The sequence below is a fragment of the Chlorella variabilis genome (assembly GCF_000147415.1).
Source record: "Chlorella variabilis unplaced genomic scaffold CHLNCscaffold_36, whole genome shotgun sequence".
NCBI lineage: Eukaryota > Viridiplantae > Chlorophyta > Trebouxiophyceae > Chlorellales > Chlorellaceae > Chlorella > Chlorella variabilis.
Genome location: NW_005435052.1, coordinates 167,282 through 168,933, shown reverse-complemented (window position 1 = coordinate 168,933; position 1,652 = coordinate 167,282). Strand labels below are relative to the sequence as shown.

At 68.1% G+C, this 1,652-nt stretch overlaps 1 protein-coding gene across 1 annotated transcript in view; it reads right to left on the bottom strand.

Annotated features, from left to right (window-relative positions):
* The window catches only part of CHLNCDRAFT_33282 (hypothetical protein), a gene marked incomplete at its 3' end in the record, with an annotated part of 4,127 nt that extends 2,516 nt beyond the window's left edge, over positions 1–1,611 (bottom strand). Inside the window, exons 1-4 of the mRNA XM_005842987.1 lie at positions 1,513–1,611; positions 1,109–1,294; positions 689–829; positions 115–348 (exon numbers count right to left, since the gene is read on the bottom strand). Of these exons, the coding sequence (XP_005843049.1) occupies positions 115–348; positions 689–829; positions 1,109–1,270 (537 nt within the window). The remainder of the gene's footprint in view (positions 1–114; positions 349–688; positions 830–1,108; positions 1,295–1,512) is intronic.
* Between the last annotated feature and the right edge of the window lie 41 nt (positions 1,612–1,652).

The window sequence follows — 1,652 nt, the reverse complement described above, 5'->3', positions numbered from 1 at the left end:
GGGCTGCTCCACGCCGCCGTGCCGGCGCCCGCTGGCGGGCCCGGCCCCAGCGTAGCCCAGGCACGGCCGCCCCGCCCAGCCCACACGCCCACCCCAATCACACCGCAACTTCACCGCCAGCCAGCACCCGATTGCTGCAGCAACCGCTACAGCAGCCCCAGGCACCCCCCCACACACACACCTCCCGCGCACACACATGCCCGGGCGGGGCGCATTAAGTAACGTATTGCAGCTTCCCCGCACCTTCTGCAGGAACTGCGCCAGCACCCGCACATTCTTCAGGTCGATGTCAAACAGGTCCTTCAGCCCCGGCCGCTGCACCTTGACCACCACCTTCTCCCCGCCAATCTACAGGGGACGCGTGGGGAGGTGTGTGTGTGTGTGTGTGTGTGTGCAGGTGCGCGGATGGAGGAGGGGAGGGGGGTTGGTCGGCACCCCCCCAGGCGCCATCCTCCCCAGCAGCCTGCCTGGGCCTCACCCGCCTGGGCCTGCCCCGGCGAGGCAGGCAGGCAGGCAGGCAGGCCCCCCCTCATGAGCGCAACGCCGCGCCGCCGCTGCCGGCCGCCGCCCGGGCCGCTGGGAAGGAAGGCACGCCCCAGGTAAGTCCTATACTCATCCTATGCCCCCATTGGATGAGCATTGGATGAGCCGCCCAACCCTATGCCCCAGACCGCCGGTGCCCACCCACCTTCGCCACGTGCACCTGCCCCAGGGAGGCGGCGGCGATGGGCTGCGGGTCAAACTCCTCGAACAGCTGGTCAAGCGGCTTGCCCAGCGTGCTCTCCACAATCTGTACCGCCGTCTCGCTCTCAAAGGCGGGAACGTTGTCCTGCAGGAGCGAGCAGGCAGGCGCGGCGTGGAGGCGGCGGCGTGGAGGCGGCGGCGTGGAAGAGGCGGCGGCCGCGGCCGGCTGGCCGCCGCACGCCTGCGTGCACCCTCAGCTGCTGCACCGCTGCCAGGGCTGTGCCGGCAGGCGCGGCGGCCTGCTGCTGCTGCTGCTTGCCCCTTCACGAGTTCTACCCTACGCACCACCACCACCCCTCCACCTAAAAGAAAACAAGCTAGCAAAAACAAGAAAGGAAGGAAGAAGGAGGCGCGGCCCGCTCACCTGCAGCTTCTCCAGCTCCTTAATGAACTCCGGGCTCAGCACGTCCACGCGCGTGGAGAACTGCTGGCCGATCTTGATGAAGGTGGGCCCCAGCTTGACGAGGCCCTCGCGCAGCCAGGCCGCCAGCGCGGCGCGCTGCCCGCTCACCGCCCCCTCGCTCATCCCCTCCTTGCCGTACCACCACTTCTGCTCATGCGTGCGTGGTTGGGAGGGGGAAAGGAACGGAAAGCGTACAAAAACCAGTTGAAGAAACATAGAGGATAGAATAAAGGAAAGCGGTGGTGCTCAGCCAGCAGCCGCCGCCCCCGGCGTGCCCGGCGCAGCCGCTGCCGCGCCGCACATCATTGCCCCTTGCGCACAGCGGCCCCTTCCCTTGCCCGCTCCCGGCCGCCTTTACCCCCCACCTGGTTGATGCACCAGAGCTTGAAAAAGAAGGCGAGGCCAAAGCCCCAGATGTCCCAGGTGCGCTGGAAGGTGGAGTAGGTCTTGAACTGGGACCAACGCCCGCCTGGCGCCACGTAGGGCGTGCCCTCCGCGCTCAGCT